Genomic DNA, 23,195 nt, shown 5'->3' with positions numbered 1-23,195 from the left:
GAAAGAATGAATGTCAGCATTTACCTCAAAGAAAAAACTGATAGGTAGAAGGAAAAACAAATCGATATGTTGGTGTAGTTTTGCAAGCTACTTTTTACAGGGCATATGAGAAGTGGGAAAGGGTGAATACATGACTGCTCTATATTGGGGAGGAAGTGAGTCAGAAAAATCTCATTTATACCATCTCTTTCCCCAGGGATTCAGAAATCCTGAATTTTCAATATCAGGGAATGAATTTGCCCCTGCAATTATTATCAGAGACAGGCTCTTTTATAAAAAGAAAACAATAAATCAAAACAAATATTCCAGATTATTAATGTTGTGGCAAATTGCCTGAGCAAAGTGAAAGATGTATCCTAGTAGATTTAGCCATTCTGGGCTTGTCTCTTCAGTGACGCAATTAGTATGATTGGTGATAATCGATCCAATCAGCGATAACAGCTTGAATAATTTTTTAACCGGGAATCCAAGACCTTGATCACTCTTAATATTTGTTATGTGAAGAAAAGCATCAACTAAACTGAGCACAGATGCTGAAAGATTTACAAGGCCTTTTCTATTGCTCTCCTGCTGGGGTGTTTCCTCTGATCAGAGTTAAATACCAGAGTTTTAAAATGCATTTTACACTCAAATTGTGGTTTCTATCTAGATTTTTTAACAGTGGAACCCAGATTTTCTTAGTTTTTTTGTCTCACGGCACTGAAGTGACAAATACCTTGATACTGAAACCTCAACGTAGACTTTCCGGATTCCTTCTTTTTGTGTCGAACAGTTTCCTTCAAAACTCTGAGATCATTCTGCCTTCTGGAGCAACCAGCCTTTAAACAGGCTGGCCTGACTGGGCGTTTGGTCTCAGATTCTTCCCTCTTCCCTTCCCTTCCCTCCCTCCCTCCTGCCTCCCCCCTCCTAAAAAACCCAACAAAGATGTTGGTGGAACCTTTTAGCACCTGCTCATTCGGAAGACAGAGCAACAACCGCTGAAGTTGTTACATTGTCATGAAAAAGCTTCATGTTCTGTTGAGCCAGTTACATGGAGAAGTAAACCTTTCAAAAACTTAAGTCAACAGCGAACCCAGCACTCTCATTCGTCCAATTCAGTGTCATATGCCGGTTCTGCTTGACTAGAGAGGCTTATTTTGCGTATTGCTGGGTAACTATTTAAGAAAAACAGACACTCCTGAGGGTCATTTTTCACTCTCCAGGGAGCCAATACTAAAAGACATTTTAAATACATGAAAATCCTTTCAAGGACTCTTCTAGGATTTTTTTTTTCAACAGGACAGTGAATTTTTGGTTAGCAAGAAAGGTTTTGGGAATTCTTTTTCCTCTACTGTGCTTTTAAGCATTTTCTCACGAACATGAGGATGAGTCACCATTTGCCTATTTGGAAGGCGAAGTTCCAGTGGCAGGCTTTGCCTGCCACGGTGGGCCAGCTAAGGATATCTTGGCATTTCTGGCTCTGCACTTGGAGGCATTAGAGGGAGAAACCAATTTTCCAGGGAACATCTTCCCTTGTCAGCAGTGGTTTCTCTGTAACCCAAATTACAGTTAGCCCGATCCAAGTAAATGAAAGTCTGGGATTGATCTGTTCATTGCCTGGTAAAGAGGTCTACCAAAATTTGAGTACACTCTTAGCTACGTCTTGGGAAAATTCAATTGATTCTACTTTGAGCTTTAATTGTACGGTTCTGGCACCGGTTTCTCCCTTCACATGCCGTGAATTTCATATCACTGAATCTTCATGAAATTCTGTTAGCAGTTTGGGGTTTGTTGCTAATGTGGACACTGAAGAGTAGAGATGCTTTGAATGGTCTCATTTTTTTTTTTCCTGCTAGCAATCTTCTTTTATCTTAAAATAAAAAAGATCTAACTTGGTTCTTTTTTTAATGGCCACAAGTATGGTCTAATTGGTCTTCTTAAGATTCATTCATTCATTCAATTGTATTTATTGAGCGCTTACTGTGTGCAGAGAACTATACTAAGTGCTTGGAATGTACAATTGGGCAACAGAGAGAGACAATCCCTGCCCAACAACGGGCTCACAGTCTAAAAGGGGGAGACTTGTAAGACTGGTATTTGATAAGCGCTTATTATATACCAAGCACTGTACTAAACACTTGGAGTAGATACAAGATAATCTCCCCCAGCACACGAGGCTCATTCCGAGTGGGTGTTTGCTTTAATGCAGAATTGAGCATTGAGAACTGAAAATGCTTTTGTACAATCTTAAATGTAAAATATTTCACCATGTCTGTGAAAGGAACAAACTTTTCATGGTTTACTTTTTGCCTGGAGGCTAAAAATGTGAGAAACGGTGGGGACCAAGGTGCAGATCTGTCTCTTTATAACTGAATGTTCGGGGATGAAACAAAGGAGCAGCCTCGATTGCTGATTTTTTTTAGTTCATTAGATCTGGTGTTAGGATGGTACTTTACTGCTGGTTCACAAACAGCCTTATTCTTAATACTGTGCCAAATTTATTCCAGTTGGGTCGTGCCAAAGAGACATGGGTCGAACAGTGTTGACTTCTATTTTAATTTTTATATGGTTAATGTAAGGTATTATTGTTTTCTCAAGGTTTAACAATGCATACTTGTTCCAATTCTCTTGAATCTGAACTTACTTTTTTTTGGCTGTAAAGATTTTTCATTTAACTTTGTATTTTTTCTCTCAGACAAACTCTTCAGTTCCCAAGATCATCTCGAACTGTCAAACAGATTCCCTCAGCAGGTCTGGGAAGAAGCACGTCAGTTTTTCTTGAAAAAGGAGAATAAATAAGTTTGCTTTGGATGGTTTTTCCTTTTGAATCTCTAATATTTTAATTGTTAAAGCCAACACATTAACTTTGTTCTTTGAAAACTGTCATGATGAAGTTTTGATACTCCAGATACCTGCATTGTAGATATTTGGTATATACTTTGCACTATTTATAATTATTGTAGATACTTTAATCGTCTAGTTTATAATTTTGCGAGTTTGGGTTTGTTTCATATATGTATAATACCATGGGGTTTGGAAACTTCTACCCTGTTATGTGGTACATCTTGCACTGTAACGCTGGTTAAATTAGGTTAAAAGTTTTGAAGTGTTCCTGTTCAATATACTGTATCTTGTAATAAAATAACTTATTCCGTTTGTGATGTGTTTTTATATTTTAATATTGCAATTTTCATATTATGTTTTCATTGTCTTGTTCAGATAAAAACAAGTTTGAAACAAAAAAAATGTAAGTCTCAGTTCTGAAGTATAATATTAATTGTTTGGACCTACTTAACTTTTCCACTCTGAGATGATGTTGGTGGTTTCTTTTTTGTTTTTTAATATTTATAAAATTTTTGAAAACTAACTTTTTCTGAGTAGCATTTAATAGTGATTTAATCCAATTAATGTGTCTTGCCGAGGTCGGAAAATCCCCAAATTGTGCTATTTAATATTTAGAATTGTTTTTTAGTACTGTTAAACTGGAATTGTTTTCCAAGATCAAAGAAGTGGTTCGTTAAGATAACTTAAATCCTCGTGAGTTACCGTAAAGAAAACGAAAATCATGATTTAAAAATTAAAGCTAATTTTTCATCAAGTGAAATGTTAAAGGGTTAATAGAAATACCAGTATTTAATAAGCACATTACAAGTTGTCTTTAGTCTTAAAGAATTCAAATATGAGACATACATTGAGAATTGGTGCGCAGATTACCCCACCAGCAAACTCTGTACAGTATTTCCAGTCTGTTGTCTCATTTCTATTTCAAAGCCAGTAATTTTTTTGTTCTATACTTGTACATCTTTGCTCAGATCCCAGACTCTGGGGTAGGATTTCTTCATCGTAAATCTGTGTCCTCTGATCACTCAGGTTACAGTTCAGCATACAACCTCACCATTTTAATTAGTCTCGGAAAAGGTCGCTGTCACTGGGAGATTACTAAAAAGGTAAACTGAAGAAAGCGTATTCCATAATGCTAGCTCTCAAAAGAAAGGGAAGGAGACAAGGAGAGTAAAATTATAGAGTAAAGAAGAATTTGGGGACTTTTCCACCTTCACCCAATGCTCCTTGTGGGCGGGACTATGTCTACTAACTCTGTCATATTGTATTCTCCCAAGCGCTCAGTAGAGTGCTCTGCACATGACAAGTGCTCAATAAATGTGATTGATAATGGACGGAAGTGCTATTTTAAACCAACACAAAATTTCTGGGTTTTCTAGTAAAGTGGGCCGATTTACAACTCTAATAAATGGGATTTGAATTGTAAGAAAAGGCTTCTGAGCTGCTGTAATGCTGTAATCCTATTTCGAAGATATATCCTATTGTTTGAACGTCAGAGTTTGGAGAGTTTGGGTTTATTGGCTTTTGTTTTTTGTTTGGGGTGTTTTGGGGGGTTTTGAGTTTTTGGGGTTTTTTTGGTGGGGAGGTGGGGGTGGTTTGGAGGCTGAAGTTGGGGTGGTGAGAGAAGCAGTTAGAGAAATCATGTGCCGAGTTCCTAGCTGGGCATCTGAATAGTTGTGGATCCAAACGAATTGAGACTTCCTTGGCGGGCAGGAAGTTGAAATTATGGTGTTGAAATGCTCGACGCCTACTGTGAGCTCCCTCTGGGGAAGCCTGATAATGGCATTACTGGGACATAGTTTCCGGACCCATTATTTAGCTGTTGTCTTTTCGGGATGCCTGAGTGTTGTGGTTCCTCTGTTGCCTCTACTTTAGGAGCCAGTGCCTAGCTCCAGACGATTGAGCTTCACATTCTCTCCCGGGAAGGGGAGGAAAGCAAACGCTCCTCTTATCTTATTTCACTCGTCGCTTTTTCCCCGTAGTCGGGGCCAGGTTGCTCGGCCCCATCCTGCCCAGCAGCGCCCCAGGGCCTCAGTGCCAAGACCTGGCTGGCTCTCTGCCATCTGTTAGCCTGAAGGCCTCGAGGCCCCGGGCAGGATCCACTGATGCGCCTGGCCCCGTCCCCAGGCTGCGGAACCCTGCCCTCCAAAGCTTTCACCCCCTGGACCTTTGGCTTGGAGGTTGATTGCTCCAGCAATTTATAGATATGTACCTATGTATAAATTTTATATCATTTATATTCAGGTCTGTCTCCCCACTAACCTGTAAACACAGGCCTGGGAGTCAAAGGGGTGTAGGTTCTAATCCCGGCCCCACCTCTTGTCTGCTGTGTGACCCTGAACAAGTCACTTAACTTCCCTGGATCTCAGATCCCTCATCTGTAAAATGGGGATGAAGACTGTGAGCCCCATGTGAGGCAGGAACTGTGTTAAACCTGATTAGCTTGTATCTACCTGAGCACTCAGAAAAGTGCTTGACACATAGTAAGCGCTTAACAAATACCATTTTTTAAAAAAATCTGGTTATGGGCGGGGAAGGTGTCTTCCAACTCTGTGGTATTGTTCTCTCCCAAGTCCTTAGTAGAGTGCTGTGGACAAAATAAGAGCTCAGTAAATACCACTGATGTTGATGATGGATAACCCAGCTAGAAGCAGCACGGCTTAATGGAAAGAGCACGGGCTTGGGAGTGAGAAGACGGGAGTTCTAATCCCGAACTTGTCTGCTGTATGACCTTGGGCAAGTCACTTCACTTCTCTGTGCCTGTTACCTCATCTGTAAAATGGAGATTAAGACTGTGAGTGGAGATTAAGACTGTGAGCTCCATGTGGGAAAACCTGATTACCTTGTATCTATCTACCCCAGCGCTTAGAACACTGCTTGGCAAATAGTAAGTGCTTAACAAAAACCATAATCATTATTATACTATCAGTCAGGGGTGAGGTAGAAATCCACTTCCAGACTTCAAGCTTATTGTGGGCAGGGAATGTGTCTGTTTATTGTTGTATTGTACTTTCCCAAGTGCTTAGCACAGTGCCCTGCTCACAGTAAGGGCTCAATAAAAACAATTGAATGAATGAAATGAAGCTTGGGAGCGTGGGCATCACCTTGTGACTCTGTTGGACACCCCGCGGGACAGGCCCGGGGATGTCCACATGGCCGAGGTGGCCGCTGTAGGCCGAGCCCCAAGCCAAGTGCCCGAAATCCCCCCCACCGCCTGACCAGCCAGAGGGGGCTAATGAAAGCCCTCCGGTGACCTCTCTGTGCCACACAAGGTTAGGATTTCCCGAAGCCCTGCCCTCCAGCGTTTCGGGCCAAGGAGGACGCGGAATTCTTCCGACCGAAAGGAACAATCAAATATTTATAAGATTTCCTGCAAGACGGTTCACAATAGAATATATTTCTTATCTGGTCGGAGTTGTGCCAGAAATCCATAAATAATTAAGACAGCTGTGATTAACCTCCCCGAAACCAGAGCAGGATTCGCAATTAAACATTTAATTGAAATGGCCAGCGAATGATGCCATTTTTTCCCCACTCGCCGGCAGGCCTCCGGCTTTTGTTAGGAGCAGGCCGCGGGTCTCGGGTCCCCTCAGAGATGCGAGGCCTGGACTGGGTCCGGAGCCTCTTCAGCCCTCGAGGTCGGCGAGGGTGAGGAGAGGCCTGTGCCCAGGTGAGCGCCCCTGACTCGGCTCCATCCGACCCTCACACCGACCCCGACCCCAGCCCTGGGCGTTCTGCTGGGGCCCAGAGGGTGGAGATCCCGGCCGGCCTCCGTAAATCGAGGTGATTGTGAGGGCTCTGGACTGTGACTTATCGTGGGTGGGGATTGTCCCTCTTTTCTGCTGTATTGTACTTTCCCAAGCACTTAGCACAGTGCTCTGCACACAGTAAGAGCTCACTTGTCTGCCATGTGACTTTGGGCAAGTCACTTAGCTTCTCTGTGTCTCATCCCTAAAATGGGGTTGAAGTGCGTGATCCCTGTGTGGGACAGGGATTGTGTCCAACCTGATTATCTTGTGTCTATCCCAGCGCTTAGAACACTGCCTGGCACATAGTAAATGCCTAACAAATACCATAATAATAATAATAATTATAACTTCGATTGAATGAACGAAGGGGGTTTCAGGCCCAGCTGGGGGTCTACTGGCCCAGCCTCGGGTTCATTTGTATTGAGGTCTCTTTATTTGTATTGATGTCTGTCTCCCCTCCTCTTCACTGTGAGCTTGTTGTGCGCAGGGCTTGTCACTTTATTGTTGTATTTTACTTTCCCAAGCGTGTCGTACAGTGCTCAGCACACAGTAAGCACTCAATAAGTGCGATTGAATGAAAGAAGGGGGGTTCTAGGGACAGGCTCGGCCCCGGGTTTATTTATTTTCATTGATGTCTATTTGTATTGATGTCTGTCTCCCCCCTCACTCCCTCCCTCCCCAGACCGAGAGCTCGTTGTGGGCAGGGATTGTCACTCCTTGTTGTCGTAGTGTACTTTCCCAAGTGTTCTGCACAGAGTAAGAGCTTGATAAATACGAATGAGTGAATAGTCCGGACTGCTAACCCCGCTCCCGGCCTGGAGGGAGGGCGCCTTGGCCCCAGCCTCCCCGTGGCCTGGCTGCAGGGCTTTGGCTTTCGGGGACCGGGAGTGGGGGAGACGACCCCCTGGACCCCTACCCCGACAGCCATCCGGCGACTGGCCCGTTCTTGGGGGCAAGGAACTCTGACCTGCCTCCCCCTGCCCTCTTGGTGTGAATCTGCCCTCGCGGCTCTGCCTGTCATCACAGCTTTCACTCTTCTGCCCTCGCCCATAAAACCTGTCTGCCGACCTGGACCCTGTCACTTCCCCCGGGACATTAATCCAGGCCCCGGATTTCTGGGCCCAAGACCCCGATTACTCTCCCCTGTAGCCCCCCACGGGAGCCCCACCCCACCCCCACCGGCTCCTCTCCATCATCCCGGCTCTTTCCCAGAGGTGACCCCAAAACAGCCTCCCGTTGACCACGAGCCCATCCTCTGTAGTCGCCACATCGCATGATGTTTGTGGTCGCCCCAAAGGTCGCCTTCTCCCGGCTCCACTTCTCTTCCTGCAGACGGATCAATCGCCAACAGCCTTGTGCTTCGGCTCTCGCGCTTTGGCCCTTTTTTTCCGTTGCGGTTTCTGCTGCATCACAGCTCCTTGATGGCACTGAGAACTGGCTTTAGAAAAGCTTCCCAACTCCCCGTCCGTTCGGCACACCGAGTGTTCCTTTAATGTGCTCTCCCTTTTGGCTCCTTGCCCCCCCCGACATTACTTTTAATTTGTCTCCATTAAACTGCATTTTCCACGCATCGTCCCCATCATCCAGAGTCCCAGTCTCTCTGCAGTTGGTCACGTGCGTTCTTATTATTTCTTCATGTCCCTCATGTGAGATATAATCAGCAAAATCCGCCCCGAATAAAAAAAAAAGAAAAGCCCCCACTCCCTCCTTTTCCCCATTAGAAAGAGCTCTTTCCCCTTGCCCGTAAAACCATTGAGAACCACTTTGCAGTTATCCACCTTAGTCCCTTGTCTTCCTTTCTCTTCCAAATGCTAATGGGATTCTTGTTCTCCTTAATTCTCATCCATGTTAAAGAAACAGCCACTCTAAAGGCAGCATCACAAAGGAGTATCCCTAACTAGACCCTTTCTTTAACAAAACCTGTGTTCGCGTCTTTTAATTAAAGCAGTGTTCAAGGTGTTTGTTGGCGGCGCAAACCCCCCGGTTGAGCTGGCTACTCCTTATCGAAAAGCTACTTAGGGGTTTTCGCTTGTTTATTTTTGTGGCAGTTTTTCAGAAAGCCGTGGGTTGGGTTTCTTTTTTTTTTTTTGCCTCTAATTTATATCCTTTTCAGGAGAATACCACTTCCCTATCAATCGCGTAGCGTTTTGTTTATTTGCTGCCAGAAATGATTCTGATTAAATCTAATAGCTAAGATCCGGGACCTCCCTTCCCTTCCCCAGAATTTCCTATATTCATGTTTTAGTGACCTTAAACGAAGATTTCATTTTGGAAGTTCAGTAAGCAGAATGTCCTGCACTTGCAATCGCCAGGTGGAAAATATGAGGCATTTCTGGCTACCGTGGATAATTTAATTTACAAGGAAATCCCTACTGTGGTAAAGAAAATGTTCTAAGATCTGAGAATCAGCACAGCTGATATTCTTTATTAATGTAGTTAACTACTCATAGATCTGACACCCCACCAGGGATTGCTGTAATAGGATCTTTTCGGGATCAGATTTTTTTTTTCTTGAAGCCAGTGTTGAAGATGCCTCCCCTTGCCGGGATAATCAACACTGACGCTGCAAGAAAGAAAGCACGTGGAACAAAGTACCACGACACGGAAACAAAATGTTACTAAAGAACCTTCGAAGGGCTGCATCATTTTTTTTAATATTCGGAAAAGATAAATCTATATTTGTGTCCAGAAGGGGTGGGAGAAGGAATTAATTATTTTCCGTTATAAATTAAGAAAAGATAAGAGCTTGTGACCTTGAGTGTTTGTGCATGTTTCCAGTCACAGACGAAGAGCGTGCTAAATTTCAAAGACAACCAGCGACGGCCAAAAAAGTTACTATTCCGGAAGTTTGCACTGTCAGTTTAAAAAAAATGAGAGAAGGGAATTTGGAGTATCTATTCTGTGGGTAGGTAGAAATTAGAGTTCTACCTCTCTGAATTTTAGCCCCCTTGTCCAGCAACCAGAAAACGGCTAAAAAGAAGAGTGAATTTCTGGCTAGGAGGGAATGGTCCAAGTTAAAGCAGAGACGCTTCAATAACCCAACCCTACTTATTAGAACCGTATCTGGTTAGTTCAGAGGTAAAGCTGGTCCTCATTAACCCTGCATATCTTTCCCCTTATCTCTGAGTTTGCAGCACCGTTTCCTAAATCCTGAGGATGGGGATGTTCCCCGTAATTCTTTTCCCAGCGTCACCTTGACTTTCAGGAAGAAAGTCTCTAACTTTCCCACCTTCTCTCTCTAATAGGCGGCAAGAAGCTTTCCTGCTTAAAGGCGGAGGGGGAGAAGGGGCGGGGGGGAAATTTTTTGCTTGCAGAGAAGTCTCTTAAAAACTCTGAGTGAATTCCAGCCAGTAAAGTTTACAGAAGACGCTAAACGACAGTACCTTTAAGCTGCTTTTGGAAGTGAAGCTCAAATGCACTTTCCCATACCAGCCCCTCCTGAGTGCACAAGGAGGTATGCGTTTATTGATAAACGATCTTCTCTATAGGCTGCCTGTCCTCCCGGAGGCATGATGATGATGATGATGATGATGATGGCATTTGTTAAGCAGCAGCAGCATCATCTCGGGCTCGGGAAGAAAGCGATCGGGGCCCAGTTAACGCGGAATAGCGAGGCCGAAAACGAGCCCCCCAAACCAGAGAGGGGTGGGAGGAGAGCGCCCCTCTTCTCCCCCACCCGGGAGCCCACCGAGTGATCTCTCCTGGAGGGGACGGACGGTCCCAGGGCCGCCAAAGGGTTAAATATTTGTGGACGGAGGGGGGAAAAAAAAAACCTGAGCCTCCCGGTTTTCGTGCTTGCCCGGAGGCCTGCTGGAGATTCGGTATCTCTCGGTTATTTCCTGCGATCACTAAAGCCAGTTTTTGAAAAAAAGCAAGTCGCCGGGGTTTGAAATGTCACACCAGGTGACCTGGGCACGGCGTATCCAGGGGCCATTCCCAGCTCCCTCCCACCCGGGCCAGACCCTCCTCCCCCTGCACTTCGGGTCTGGAAAGAAAATAAACGGAGGACACGCCAGACTGGTTCTGGGTGGACTTATTTTCCCCCGGCAGCAGCGATCCTAGCGGGGCTCGTTGTGGCTCCCTCGGTGTATCGCTTGCAGGTGATGCCAAATGCAGATAAGGGGCCGCCCCAGCCTTCTCCTCTGTCTAGACTGGAGAATTAATAAATGCAATGAGATTGATCCCATCGCGCACCTTCCCTGGGGACAGCGAGGACGGCCCGGGCCCGCCCGCGCACTCCGCTCCCGCCACCAGGGGGCGCCTCTCCGAGTCCCCGGGGGAGGGAAGGGCGCCCCCTTCAGGCCCAGCCCGCCGCCCGCCTGGTTCCCACGGAAACCGCCAGCATCGTCGATGGTATTCATTCATTCAATAGTATTTAATAATAATAATAATAATGTTGGTATTTGTTAAGCTCTTACCACGTACAGGGCACTGTTCTAAGCGCTGGGGTAGATACGGGGTCATCAGGTTGTCCCACGTGAGGCTCACTGTCTTAATCCCCATTTTACAGATGAGGGAACTGAGGCACAGAGAAGTAAAGTGACTTAATGTTGGTATTTGTTAAGCGCTTACTATGTGCAGAGCACTGTTCTAAGCGCTGGGGTAGATACGGGGTCATCAGGTTGTCCCACGTGAGGCTCACAGTCCTAATCCTCATTTTACAGATGAGGGAACTGAGGCACAGAGAAGTAAAGTGACTTGCCCGCAGTCACACAGCTAAGTGGCAGAGCAGGATTGGAACCCATGACCTCTGACTCCCAAGCCCGGGCTTTTTCCACTGAGCCACGCTGCTTCTTGAGCGATTACTGTGTACTAAGCGCTTGGAATGAACAATTCGGCAACAGAGACAATCCCGATTGAGCGCTCGCCCGTGGAGGGCGCACCGTAATGATAGTATTTGTTAAACTCTCACTCTGTGCCCAACACTGCTCTAAGCGCTGGGGTAGGTACCGTGTCATCAGGAAGGTCCCACCTGGGACTCCCAGTCTTCATCCCCGTTTTCCAGATGAGGGAATTGAGGCACGGGGAAGTAAAGCGGCTCGCCCAAGGTTACACAAGAAGGCAAATGAAAGAGCGGGATTAGAACCCGCTTCCTCTGACTCCCAAACCCGGGCTCTTCCCACTCGATGATGTTGTTTTGTTCTGTTTTGCTTTGTCGTCTCCCCCGTTTAGACTGTGAGCCCGTCATGGGGCAGGGATGGTCTCGATCTGTGGCCGAATTGTCCATTCCAAGCGCTTAGTCCAGTGCTCTGCACATAGTAAGCGCTCAATCAATACTATTGGATGAATGAATGAACTGAGACGCGATGCTCCACCGTACTGAGCGTTTGGGAGAATACACGACAAAAGCGTCGCCGTCACCCGGGGGCCCGGTCCTGCTGGACTCCTGAGCCGCCGACCCTTAGGGAGAGGGGTGGGGGGTCCCTTCGGGAGCCCCCTTTGCCCCCCGGCCCGCCTCTGCGCCCCCTGGGTCCTCCAGGGATCGTACGAGGACCGCACGTGCCGCGGAGCGTCTTGCATTTCTCATTTTTTTTCTCTCTTAACAAAACATTTTTATTTCCCCCTCTTTCCCACCCCGTAGTGCGAGGGCGATGGAGGCCCGCGACGGCCCCGACAACACACACAGGTGGCGGCGCCGTCGGGTTATTTTTTATTAAGTTCAAAATATCAGTCCCACTATGAACTTGGTGTTCTCACAATAAATAACAATAACTTACTTTTGTTTGTTCGGCAAAGGCTCATACACTCTGTTCTCCGTCCACCGATAACTTAGAGTATTTGCAGGAAAAGTCTCGTTTTGCATATATGCGATTTGGGGTTCTCCCCCACCCCCCACTCCCCACCCCCCGTTTGCCCTCTTTCCACTTCCCGCAAAGATTCCCCGGGAAGAGGTTGACCAGAAGGGGCTTAGTTCCCCGTAGGGAAGTTAGAGAGCAGGGCCGGGGGGAGTGCTCGGGGTCCGGTTCCCAGGAACCCGCGTTTCCTTCCAAGAAAACAAACAAAAAAAAAAGCCTCAAGGGAGGGGAGGCAGAGCTCTGTACAGACTACACCGTATACAGGTTTGGGGGGCGGGGGGGGAGGGCTAATCCTAGTAAATCCCAAGTAGTTTTGCTTTGAAAAAATAAAACTCCTCCGAGAGGGGCTTCTCCAGTCTGGTGAAGGCAGATCGCATCCTGGTGCTTTTGGCAGTCAAGAGAGTTGTTCGTTTTTTAAATAATAATTCTTATTTTTATCATTAAAAAGGAGAGAGTTTTTGGAGAGCTGGAATGGCCTGAGCATGGGCGAGTCTCATGCAGGGAGCATGCGAGATCCTCGGGAGAGGCGGCGCGCCGGCCCGGCCTTCTCACGTCTCCACCGGGCTGGGGACCATGCTGTTGGGGGTGTCCGGGAGCTGGGAGGATAAGGAGGTCACGTCGCTGCCGGAGGAGTTCCCCAGGGAGCCAGACTCCGAGAAAGACACCTGGGACCGGAGAGAGAGGCGATGAAGGGTGGACAGGCCGGAGAGGATGCGGAGGGCACATCCCCTCCCCCTGCCCCGGAGCAAAGGTGCAAAATGCCTCCTTCCCCCCATGGACCCCACCGGCCACGGGAAGGCCGGGACCCCGACGATAAGATGATGATGCCGGGGATGATGGTGATGATGCCTGAGAGGACCCCCGCCCGCCCACCCAGGGACTGTGGATGCGGCCTACTTCCAGGCCCGAATCTGGCTAATCCCCGCCAGGCCAAGGTCCCCGCGGGGGCTCAACCGGGATGGATGGTTTTGCTCATCCCGGGCCCGGCCCCGGGGGACAGCCGATGCCGCTGGGCTCAGGCGGAGGAGCCCGGCCAGGTCAGCGGCCCGGGAGGGCCCGCCAAGGCCTACCGAGAAGCCCCCCGGTCATCCCGGCTAGGTGGGGGTGCAGCAGGGAGATTTCCAGCCCGGGGAGAAGGGAGGCACCGCCGTCCCCTCTCCCCCACCCCCGGGGATAATAATAATAACGGTGGTATTTATTTGTGAAGTGCTTCCTGTATGCCAAGCACCGTTCTAAGCGCTGGGGTAGTTATAAGGTCATCAGGTTGTCCCAGGTGGGGCTCATAATAGTGGTATTTCTTTGTGAAGTGCTTATTATATGCCAAGCACCGTTCTAAGCGCTGGGGTAGATTCAAGGTCATCAGGTTGTCCCAGGTGGGGCTCACAGTCTTAACCCCCATTTTCCAGATGAGGTAACTGAGGCCCAGAGAAGTGAAGTGATTTGCCCCAAGTCACTTAAGTGGCGGAGGCGCAATTAGAACCCACGACCTCCGGCTCCCAAGCCCGGGCTCTTTCCACTGAGCCACGCTGGGGATCTCCCTGTGGGGCCGGGAGGGGAAGGGACAGGGTCAGGGATAGGAGGAGGAGGAGGAGGAGGAGAGGGGGTTTAGGACTCACCAGCTGCTGGAAGGCGGGCTGGTCCAGGTCGCTCTGCAGGGCGAACTCGCTGAGCGCTTTCCAGGGCGGCTGGTAGGTCTGCACCTCCACGGCGCTGCCCTGCACCGCGCTGTCGTGGCGGATGGGGCTGCCGGCCACCAGCGGCGTCCCGGTCAGCCCCTGCAGGCTCTGGGGGGACCGGGACGGGGGCCCGGGGGTCAGACCACCTCACCCGTCGAGGCCCGGACCCCCCCCCCCCCCCGGGGGTCCCGGCCGGGCAGCCGGGGACTGGGCAGGGGGAGAAGCGGGTGATGCCCTCTGGAAGATGCCCGCCGGGGGCAGGCCTGGCCAGGGTCCCTCTCGGTCTCCAACGGGCACCCCCAAACCCGGGCAAAGGATTCCGCCGGATTTCGTGGCGACGAGGCGACCCTCCGGCCGGGGAGGAAAAGGGCAGGACCTGCCCGGACCCCCGGCCCGGCCTGCAGTCCTCCGGCCGGGGACAAAAGGGGCAGGACCTGCCCGGACCCCCGGCCTGGCCTGCAGGCCGTCCTTCTTCCCTCCCTCCTTTCGCCAGAAATCGTAGCCCCTCGGCCCGGGGGCTTTAGGCCCGCTGACCCGCCGGGGGAGAAATCAGGGGGAGGTCACAGGGAGGGAGGGAGACACCCCCATTAAGCCAGCTACACCCCAAATATACGCGCTCGAGGCCTGGGATTGCAGATCTCTAATTTTATTTATATTGATGTCTCTTGTATTGATATCCGTCACCCCCCGCCCCTTGGTTTTGAACTCCTTGTGCATAAGGATTGTCTCTATTGCTGTGTTGTACTTTCCGAGGCGCTTAGTACAGTGCTCCGCAGACAGCGCTCAACAAATGATTGAATGATGAAGACTCTCTCCCCCTTACTCCCCCCCCGCAAGACTGTTAGCTCGTTGTGAGCAGGGACTCTATCTTTACTGTTGTATTGTACTTTCCCGAGCGCTTCGTACAGTGCTCCGCACACAGTAAGCGCTCAAAAAAATACGATTGATCGAATGAACTGTATGGGAGGAGAAGGGCGGAAGAAGGGCCCTTTCTGGCCCAGTGTCGTTTTTTTACTTTCTGGAGAGGGCGGTCCGGGGCCGAGGGGAGACGGGGAGGGCGCAGACCCTGCGCTCAACGCTCTCAGCCCAGCCGACACCCCCCCACCCCACCCCCGGGGGTTCCACCGGAGAGGACGGGAGGAAAAAGGGGGCAGGTCCCCGGGGAGGGGTCTCACCGTCAGGAAACACAATGTCAAGTCGGAAAAAATCCCGCCCCTCCACCCCTTTTCCCCCCGGGCGCATTTCCAACGAAAAGGAGGGAAAAGGCGCGGCCCAGTTTCCCCCCCGGGACCGACCCGGGCCAAAGAGGGAGGGGTCCGGGGGGCAGGGGAGGGTCTCACCGTCTTGTCGTTGTGCTGCTGCTGTTGCAGCTGCTTCATGAGGATGGATTTCTTCTTGTCCTTGCAGCGCTTGTTCTGGAACCAGACGCGGATGACCCTGGGGCTGAGGCCGGTCATCTCCACCAGCTGCTCCTTCATGAGGGCGTCGGGCCTGGGGTTGGCGGCGTAGCAGGTCCGCAGCGTGTGGAGCTGCTTCTCGTTGAGCACCGTCCGGACGCGGGTGGTCTTCTCCGCCTGCTTGTGCACGTGAGGCCGCAACGACGGCTGCCGGCCGGACCCGGGGTCTGCGGGGGGCCCAGGCCTGTTAGCCCCCCACCCCGGAGGGGGGTCAACCCTCTGCCCGACCCTCGGCCCCAAACCCCGGCTCCTTGCCGGCGGGGCCGAGGAATTGGTTTTTCCTTCTAACATTTGTAAATCATCATCATCATCTTGGTATCTGTTAAGCGCTTACTAGTTAAGCTCGATTCCTACCTCACCCCTGACTAATAATATAATCATGATTATGGTTTTTGTTAAGCGCCTACTATGTGCCGAGCACTGTTCTAAGGGCTGGGATAGATCCAAGGTTATTAGGTTGTCCCACTTGGGGCTCACGGTCTTCATCCCTATTTTACAGATGGGGTAACTGAGGTACAGAGAAGTTAAGTGATTTGCCCAATGTCCCACAGCTGCTAAGTGGCGGAGTCGGCTTCCTTATTATTATAATGACATTTGTTAAGCGATTACTATGTGTCAGACACTGGACTAACTGCTGGGGTGGATAGAAGCAAATCGGATTGGACACAGTCCCTGTCCCATGTGGGCTTCCCAGTCTCCGTCCCCATTTTACAGATGAGGAAACTGAGGCCCGGAGAGGTGCAGCGACTTGCCAAAGGTCTCACAGCAGACAGGCGGCCGAGACTGAATATTGGAACCCAAGACCTTCTGACTCCCAGGCCCAGACTCTACCCACTAAGCCGTTCTTTCATTCATTCAGTCGTATTTTTTAAGCGTTTACTATGTGCAGAACACTGTACTAGGCGTTTGGAAAGTATAATTCGGCAACAGAGCGAGACAATCCCTATCCCAAAACGGACCTTGTTTTACACAACGGACCTTGTTTTTCCAATTCCTTCCTAGCCCACCCTGCCTCCCCGCGCCCTCCGCCAAGCCGACTCGGGGGTCACCCTCCTGGGTATACCAACCAGGTACACTCTAAAACCCCACCCCCCCACACCCACTGTCCTCTCCCAAGCGCTTTGCACAGGGTTCCGCACGCAGTAAGAGCTCAGTAAACACCACTGACGGACTGTTTTCTGTTTCATTCATTCAATCGTATTTATTGAGCGCTTTCTGTGTGCAGAGCACTGTAAATAGCGCTTGGAAAGTACAATAGAGTACGGACCGGTGGAGAAGGGGTGGCCCGGGCCTTGCCCGCCTCTGGGGGCGGGAAGGTGAGAGGGGGGCTCCGGTCCATCCCGGGAAACCCCCGCGCTGCTCGGGGAAGATCTATTTGGTAGGCCCGGGTCCGGCGGAGGGGGTGTCGGCTGGGCCGAGAGTGTTGACCACAGGGTCTGCGCGTTCCCTGTCTTTCCTCCTCCTCCTCCTGGGCCTCCTTCCCGGGTCCAGGCCCCCGGGACCGGCCTGTCCCACTCCGGCCACTCGGAAAGAAACTCCCTTCTACCTCCTAAACCCACCAGTGTGCTGTAATCTACACACACATATACACATCTCAGAGCCATTTTAAATAACCCCACGTACACTCACTCGGAATGTGTATTTGGCGATTTTTAACGTTTTCTACAACCCCACCCTCTCTTGCCTTCTAACCCCCCTTCCTTCGGCAACACCACTCGAAAGGCCTTCCCATCTCGCTCGCAAACCTACAGACTTCCACGGGGAGTAGATTTTATGTCCGGCTATGTGGCAGGCTCTCCGGACTTATCACACATTGCCTCCGCAGGCGGGGATTCCATTTTTCAACAGACCCCCCCGGCCCGGAGGATCTGAAGATCGTCCGTACGGATGGCTCACACCCGAAGGGGGCTGACGGACAGAGGGATGGTCGCAGTGTGATGCTACAGTCGGAAATGGGGGGTCGACGGGGTCTGATCTCGACCCAGGAGGCGGCCACATACCGCAATACATCCACGGGGTGAGCCTTAAGAGCAGGCCCAAAGTGTGTGTGTGTGTGTGTAGGGGGGGGTTCTGCTTTGATCTGCACATGCCAGGGCAGAGATGACACATACACACACTGATACACACACACACACAGATGCACATGCATGCTGGCATGCACCCACGCATACATACCCATCCGTGTCCCCGAGGGGCCTGCCGCAGTTACCTGTCAGATGGAGGCCCCGGCTGGTGGGTAAGTGTCCCGGGCTCCGGGGGCTGTCGGCCGAACCCCGGTCGAGGAGGAGACTGTGATCGGCCCGGCAGAGCAGGTCGTGGTCCCTGAGGGAGAACTCGTCGCCGGGCAACAGCTGGCGGCTGCAGACGGAGCAGCGGAAGCACTCGATGTGGTACACGTTCTCCCGGGCCCGCATCACCAGGTCGCTGCTGCTGAAACCCACTTTGCACTTGGCGCATTTGATGCCGAACAACCTGCAGGGGCCGAAGAGGGACACGGGGTCCGGGGCCGTGAGGCTTCTCCGGCCTCGGGCCCCCCATCCCCGGCCCCTCCTGACCCCCTGCTAGGAGCGACGAAACCCTCTGGTCTCTGCTCATCCTCCCCCTACCCCCCCCCCCCCCGCAAAAAAAACCTGATCCACTCATCCGGGGACGAGCGGAAAACTCAACACAAACCAATGCAGAAAACTAAAACACCCCAAACCCGACCTCCATCCATCCGCTCTCTCTCTCTCTCTATTACTATTATTATTTTGTAATCTCGCCCAAGAAACCCTCGCTTAAATTTCTGGGCCATTCGAGGTGTCTCCCATTTCTACGTTCATCTTTTCCCGACAATGGGGAAAACTTTCCAAGAGTCACCCTTTTTTTACTGGCTGGTAGGCTTTAAAAAACAAAACATTTTGAAAATCCAACCTGTCCCGAAGCATCCAACTAAACCGAAAAGCAAGAGGCAACAGCGTTTCTCGCCAAGGTCGGCCCTCGAATGGGGGAGGTTGGGGTGGAGGGTTTTCCGAGCAGCGATGGTAGCAAAGAAGGGGGGAAGGATAGGAAGGAGGTGATCAAAGGGGAAGACTTGCACAGATGGGTGGGTTTGAAATGAGCGCTAAGGAAATGAAGGGGGGGCTGCTTACTTTCTTTTTAAAAATGGATAAATAGCTTTTTGCATCACCTGATATAATCCCTTTTACAGTATGTCTTGCCATCTCTCACAAAACAAGTGCAGGTCTCATCCAGGTACTGGCTGCATTCAGCGCATTTGAGGCAGGCTGCATGCCACTCGAGGTCCGGGGAGACCTTCAGGATATACTGGTCATGGATTTGACTCCCACAGCCTACACACATGGCAATCCCGGGCTTTTCTACCAGGGGAAATGAGCAGAGGAGGGAGATTTCAGTACGGGTACGGGAGCTCTCTTTCCGCAGGCAACATCATTCTCGGCAGAACTTTTTCGCAAAAGAATCGCGATCACAGATCGTCCCCAAGGAAAAGGAGATCGACTCTCCCAACGTTCGCTCGTTTGAAAAAGAAAATCCTTCGAAAGTGCCAAGGTTTCCCCCCTCCCCTTTCCCCCAGTAGTCTCTATTTTCTCTTTTACGGTTACGGAAACTCTCCTCGGACATTTTTCCCGAAATACTCTGTAGTTCTAAGTGCTAAGGTGAAGATGAAAAGGAAGAATAAATAGATATTTAAATACAGGAAACATCGAATCACAACTATAAATGGATCGATCCCACCTGCGATTGCTCTCCTTAACGCAGTATCCCACCGGGACTCTACCCGGAGCCATGTCCACCCATCGGGTCTAATTCAAAAAGCTTCATTTTTTTCCCCCCCACCCGCATATTCTGAATTAGACCTGCCATTGCGGATCAACGCCCGACTTAATCCCTTCATTTAAAAGACCCCATCCAAACGAAAACGAAGAGAAACCAATCCCTAAATCTGTCAGAAACCAGAAGATTTTTTTTTTCAGCCCGAGTCCCCTGAGCAGCATGAGAAATCGGATTTAACTACAAAATAGAGACGACCACCTCCCGTAAGACGAACATTTCTGGGAGAGAAAAACGCATTCATTCATTTCTGTTTTTCCTCCCGAACTCTCTCGGCAAATAAACCACTTGTAGAATCCGTTAAGCAGTTCTATTTGAAGTATTTCGACATTCACGCCCGCACGAACGGCAACAGACTTACTCTTGGAATGATCCCCCATAGCACCCAAAAAAGGATAATGAAAAATAATATCCACCATGCAGAAAAGAGATGGGCACAGAGTGTGAGGATGCAGAAAGGAGAGGTCGGGGCTCCCAGTCCCGGCTCTTGGCTAACTAACTCCTCCAGGCTGGAGGAGTTGGGAGGGGAGTCTGCACTGGCCTGCACGCACCATGACGTCAGCGCGCTCCCGGTCCCAGGGCCCCAGGCTAGGGGCGGGATCTGTGACGTCACAGGCATCCAAGAAGGGCCTGCAGCCGGGATGAGGGACCGGGATGGGGGAATTGGTGGAAAGGGAGCTGGGGGAGACCTGATTGGCCAGGAGTGAACAATGGGCCGGAGAAAATCTCCCCCTACCATTGTAGTGGGTCAGGAGGAATCTCTCCCCTCGTTGGGGTGACCAGAAAAGGTCCTTTACTCGCCCTGGCTAGAAGCACCAGCAGCCACAGTTGCAGCAGCCGCAGCAGCAGTTGCAGCAGCCGCGGCCACAGTTGCAGCAGCCGCAGCAGTTGAGTGTTTGCACTGAGCCCCAGCCCTGGCCCGGCAGCCAACCCCTCCGATCTGCTGTAGAGCTTCCCATTCAAGACATGAATGTGACTCTGTAAGAACTGCAGTGCACACCGGTGCTTCAGAATTTGGGTTGGTGGGGGAGGGGGGGGGAAGGGGGTAGGTTTAAAACTATTTTTTGTTCCCCCCCCCCCCCCAGGAGTCTCTCGGGGGCCACATAGTTGTGTAGATGTTTAACCGATCCCTGAAGGATCAGTCCTGCATCCTCTTCCTTCGTGGGATCGCAACGGGAGACAGTCTGGGGGATGTGTGAAACGATTTGAAAATAAAACTCGCCCTATGCGGTGTTCTTTTAAAGTGGCGTTGGCCATTCGAAGATGAGCCGTTTATTTGTTCTTCGAGGAAAGGGGTAGAGCAAAGTTTAAGGATGGATCGGGGTCTCCGGTCTTGACTTTCAAAACTTTTAAAAAAATGATTCGAGATTAATCGATATAATATATACTATAGCAGAATAATATACAATATAATAATCAGAATAATATAGAACATATACATATATCAGAAAGCCACATCCTACTGGAAATTGCTGCAGAGATCGTGTGCCTTTCCCGCTTCTGGGGGAAATGATTTTTAGAAACCCTCCTGTTTGATTTTGCAAACCAACTGTAACGCAAATGCAGTAATAAGAAGCAAATGTGAGACTTAAGACTCACTTCTCGATGGTGTAAAAATACCATCGACTATCTTCTCGATGGTGTAAAAATACACGGCTTCTGATTTGGGGATGAACTGGTCATTTTTATTCCTCTTTGAAAATCACTTGGCGTTTCGATCTTTCGTTCGGCTCAAAAAAAAAATGACCCACAAAATTACCTCTCCCGATGTGAGGATTCCATCCTAAAAATCTCCACAGTGACATTTTTGAGGGGGAAAAGAGGGTTTCATTTTGGGTAAGCAAGGTTTGCATTCCGGCCCTCCTGACAGACGTCAAACCAAAGACACTTCCCCTCCTCCTCCGATTCACAACTGAAAACTCTGAGAAACGCTGAAAAATAAAACGAACAAACGGGGGACTCGTTGAAAGGAGACAGGCAGTTGAAAGGAGACAGTTCTCTGCGCCTTGACATGCCTCAATTACCTCATCTGTAAAATGGGGGGTGGGGGGGGGGTGGTGAAGACTGTGAGCCCCACGTGGGACAACCTAATTACCTGCTATCTACCTCAGCGTTTAGAACAGTGCTTGGCACATAGTAAGCGCTTAATAAATGCCGTCATTACGATTGTTTAGAGGATGAGGTCGAGGGCAGTCGAAGCGGCTTGTGTGGGGCTTATTCGATGCGGATCGTTATTGCATTTTCCCCATGAATTCACGGCCACAGGGGCCTTCGACATTCCTCCTCCTCCTCACCCCTTTGGGCCTGGTCACCTGCCAACCTCTCCTCCTCTTCCTCCTCCTCCTCCTCCTCTTCCTTCTCCTCCTCCTTCTTCTCCTCCTTCCCCATCATTCATTCATTCAATAGTATTTATTGAGCGCTTACTATGTGCAGAGCACTGTACTAAGCGCTTGGAATGGATAATTCGGCAACAGATAGAGACAATCCCTGCCCAATGACGGGCTTAATCGGGGGAGACAGACGGACAAAAACAAGACAACATAATCACGATAAAAAGAATCAAGGGAAGGTACACCTCATTAACAAAATAAATAGGGTAATAAAAATATTTACAAATGAGCACAGTGCTGAGGGGAAGGGAGAGGGGGAGGAGTAGAGGGAAAGGGGGCTTAGCTGAGGGGTCATCAGCCCCCCAGGAGGTGGACCCCCAAAACCTCGGGCGGAAGGGGAGCACCGGCGCTGGGAATTTGGGGATGGGGAGACCGAGGCCGGCGGTCTGACGAGGCCTGTGCCGGCGGGGCGGGGCAGGACTGGTCGGGATCCCGCCCCAACGTCCCCAGGGAGGCGGAGAGAGCTGTCACCCCCAAAAGGCCATCAATAATTCAGGGTCTGGGCGGGCCCGGCTCCCGCCATCCCTTAACCCCTCCCTGCCCGTCTTTGAAAGATTCGTCCATTCAATCAAATTTATTAATAAGAAGAACAATCACTATGGTATTCGTTAATCGCTTACTAGTCCTTCGATCGCACTTAGTGAGCGCTTACTGTGTGCAGAGCGCTGCACTGAGCCCTTGGAAAGTACAATGCAGCAATAAAGAGGATCAATCCCTGCCTACAACGGGTTTACTATGTGCCGAGCGCTGCTTTAAGCACTGGGGTTGATTCCAGGTAATCGGGTTGTCCCAAATGGGGCTCGCAGTCTTACAGAGGAGGTAACTGAAGCCCAGAGAAATGAAGTGGCTCGCCCAAGGTCACACAGCAGACAAGTGGCGGAGGCGGGATTAGAACCCACATCCTCTGACTCCCCAGCCCGTGCTCTGGCCACTGAGCCACGCTGCTTGAACGCTTACTGTGTACAGAGCGCTTGGGAGGGTATTCATTCATTCGGTCGTATTTATTGAGCGCTTACTGTGTGCCGAGCACTGTGCTAAGCGCCTGGGAGAATATAATAATAATGGTATTTGTTAAGCGCTTTTTCTGTGCCAGGCACTGAACTGAACGCCGAGCTGGACACAAGCAAATGGGGTTGGACAGTCCCTGCCCCTCCTGGGGCTCACAATCTCAATCCCCATTTTACAGATAAAGTTTGATGCTATTGATGTCTGTCTACTTATTTAGTTTTGTTGTCTGTCTCCCCCTTCTAGACTGTGAACCCGTTGTTGGGTAGGGTTTGTCTCTGTGGCCGTATTGTTCTCTCCAACCGCTTAGTACGGTGCTCTGCACACAGTAAGCGCTCAATAAATACGATTGAATGGATGAATAAGGTGAATGAGGCACGGAGAAGTAAAGTGGCTTGCTCAAGGTCACACAACAGAGAAGTGGCGGCGACAGGATTAGAACCCATGGCCTTCTGACTCCCAGGCCCGTGCA

The 23,195-nt window shown here is 50.1% G+C and overlaps 2 protein-coding genes and 1 long non-coding RNA gene across 8 annotated transcripts in view; 2 read left to right on the top strand and 1 right to left on the bottom strand.

The window, feature by feature from the left end:
* The window catches only part of SCAPER (S-phase cyclin A associated protein in the ER), a 319,884-nt gene extending 316,538 nt beyond the window's left edge, over nt 1–3,346 (top strand). For all 6 annotated transcript variants that reach the window (XM_039912274.1, XM_039912273.1, XM_039912272.1 and 3 more), the window contains one exon: nt 2,675–3,346. In XM_039912274.1, the coding sequence (XP_039768208.1) occupies nt 2,675–2,778 (104 nt within the window). In that variant the 3' untranslated portion in view covers nt 2,779–3,346. The remainder of the gene's footprint in view (nt 1–2,674) is intronic.
* Nucleotides 3,347–12,816: 9,470 nt separating this feature from the next.
* On the bottom strand, nt 12,817–19,847 carry ISL2 (ISL LIM homeobox 2). Its single transcript, XM_029066261.2, has 6 exons — nt 19,690–19,847; nt 18,667–18,856; nt 17,707–17,969; nt 15,381–15,664; nt 13,981–14,148; nt 12,817–13,029 (listed from the first exon to the last, which is right to left on the bottom strand). The coding sequence occupies exons 1-6, from the start codon at nt 19,745–19,747 to the stop codon at nt 12,913–12,915; spliced, it is 1,080 nt and encodes a 359-aa protein (XP_028922094.1). The 5' UTR covers nt 19,748–19,847; the 3' UTR covers nt 12,817–12,912.
* A 138-nt stretch (nt 19,848–19,985) lies between these two features.
* Nucleotides 19,986–20,590, top strand: LOC114811985. The gene is made up of 2 exons (XR_003759669.2): nt 19,986–20,308; nt 20,414–20,590. It is a non-coding gene; the product is annotated as an uncharacterized LOC114811985 (long non-coding RNA).
* Nucleotides 20,591–23,195: the final 2,605 nt, after the last annotated feature.

This window comes from Ornithorhynchus anatinus, chromosome 5, assembly GCF_004115215.2.
Source record: "Ornithorhynchus anatinus isolate Pmale09 chromosome 5, mOrnAna1.pri.v4, whole genome shotgun sequence".
NCBI classification, from domain to species: Eukaryota; Metazoa; Chordata; class Mammalia; order Monotremata; family Ornithorhynchidae; genus Ornithorhynchus; species Ornithorhynchus anatinus.
The sequence above is the reverse complement of the archived record's forward strand: the minus strand, read 5'-3'. Positions and strand labels throughout refer to the sequence as shown.

Coding starts and splice junctions, on each gene's coding strand:
- ISL2 (XM_029066261.2), bottom strand. CDS start 19,747: ATGGTGGATATTATTTTTCATTATCCTTTTTTGGGTGCTATGGGGGAT. Junction 15,665..17,706: donor CCGGGGCCTCCATCTGACAG/GTAACTGCGGCA, acceptor GGCCCCCCGCAG/ACCCCGGGTCCGGCCGGCAG. Junction 13,030..13,980: donor AGCCCGCCTTCCAGCAGCTG/GTGAGTCCTAAA, acceptor CTCCGGTCCCAG/GTGTCTTTCTCGGAGTCTGG.